Source organism: Sphaeroforma arctica (assembly GCF_001186125.1).
Source record: "Sphaeroforma arctica JP610 unplaced genomic scaffold supercont1.13296, whole genome shotgun sequence".
Taxonomy (NCBI): Eukaryota; class Ichthyosporea; order Ichthyophonida; genus Sphaeroforma; species Sphaeroforma arctica.
The window spans coordinates 1-665 of record NW_014027262.1 but is presented as its reverse complement, the minus strand read 5'-3'; the positions used below and the strand labels follow the sequence as shown (position 1 = coordinate 665).

The window sequence follows — 665 nt, the reverse complement described above, 5'->3', positions numbered from 1 at the left end:
CCCAGTTTGGTCAGCGGCTGGAATGTGGTTTCCTGGTCCAATACTAGCACACGTTTCCTTAGCAGCATTAGGACCAGAGGTCTGATCGAAGCGTCCAAAATCCATACAAGAAAGATAGTCGTCCATACTTGCATCTATAGCCGCTTGTTGATCGGTGTCCATGGTGTCTATGTACGGTAACCCAGAAAGTTAGAGTGAGACTTCAATGTTGTGTGCGAGGTACTTTTATACTGCCCCGTGTTAGTGGGGATGGCGGTTCACAGATCAGGGCCAAGTGGTGAAGCGTCACTCGAAGATGTAGGTTATTTTGACTCAAAATAACCAATGATGGTTCTGAGTTTTGTAATGATGTTTGTTTGAGTGTATAAAATGCGGGGTCAAAACGCAAATAGAATCACAATTCTCTGAATGAAAACATAGAAACATACTAAAAAACAACAACAATAAAACAATATTTCATGATGATTTTTGCAAGACTAGCATCACGCACCACAGTGGGCCTCAGTCTCTTGTTCGTTACGACGTTTGCCGCTGCCGTTGCCGTGCCCTTTGCTGTTCCCGTTCCTGTCATCCCGACCCACCGTCTTACCGTGGTAGACATCGCCGTGTCCACGCAGTTTGTTAACAAAACGCAGACCGAGGCCATTATCGCGGATCTGGCCTGT

General features: G+C 46.0%; 1 protein-coding gene across 1 annotated transcript; it reads right to left on the bottom strand.

Annotated features, from left to right (window-relative positions):
* Window positions 1–490: 490 nt before the first annotated feature.
* On the bottom strand, window positions 491–646 carry SARC_18034 (hypothetical protein; the record flags this gene model as incomplete). The annotated part of the gene is made up of 1 exon (XM_014287883.1): window positions 491–646. A coding segment is annotated over one exon (156 nt), but the record flags the coding sequence as incomplete, so codon positions are not given.
* Between the last annotated feature and the right edge of the window lie 19 nt (window positions 647–665).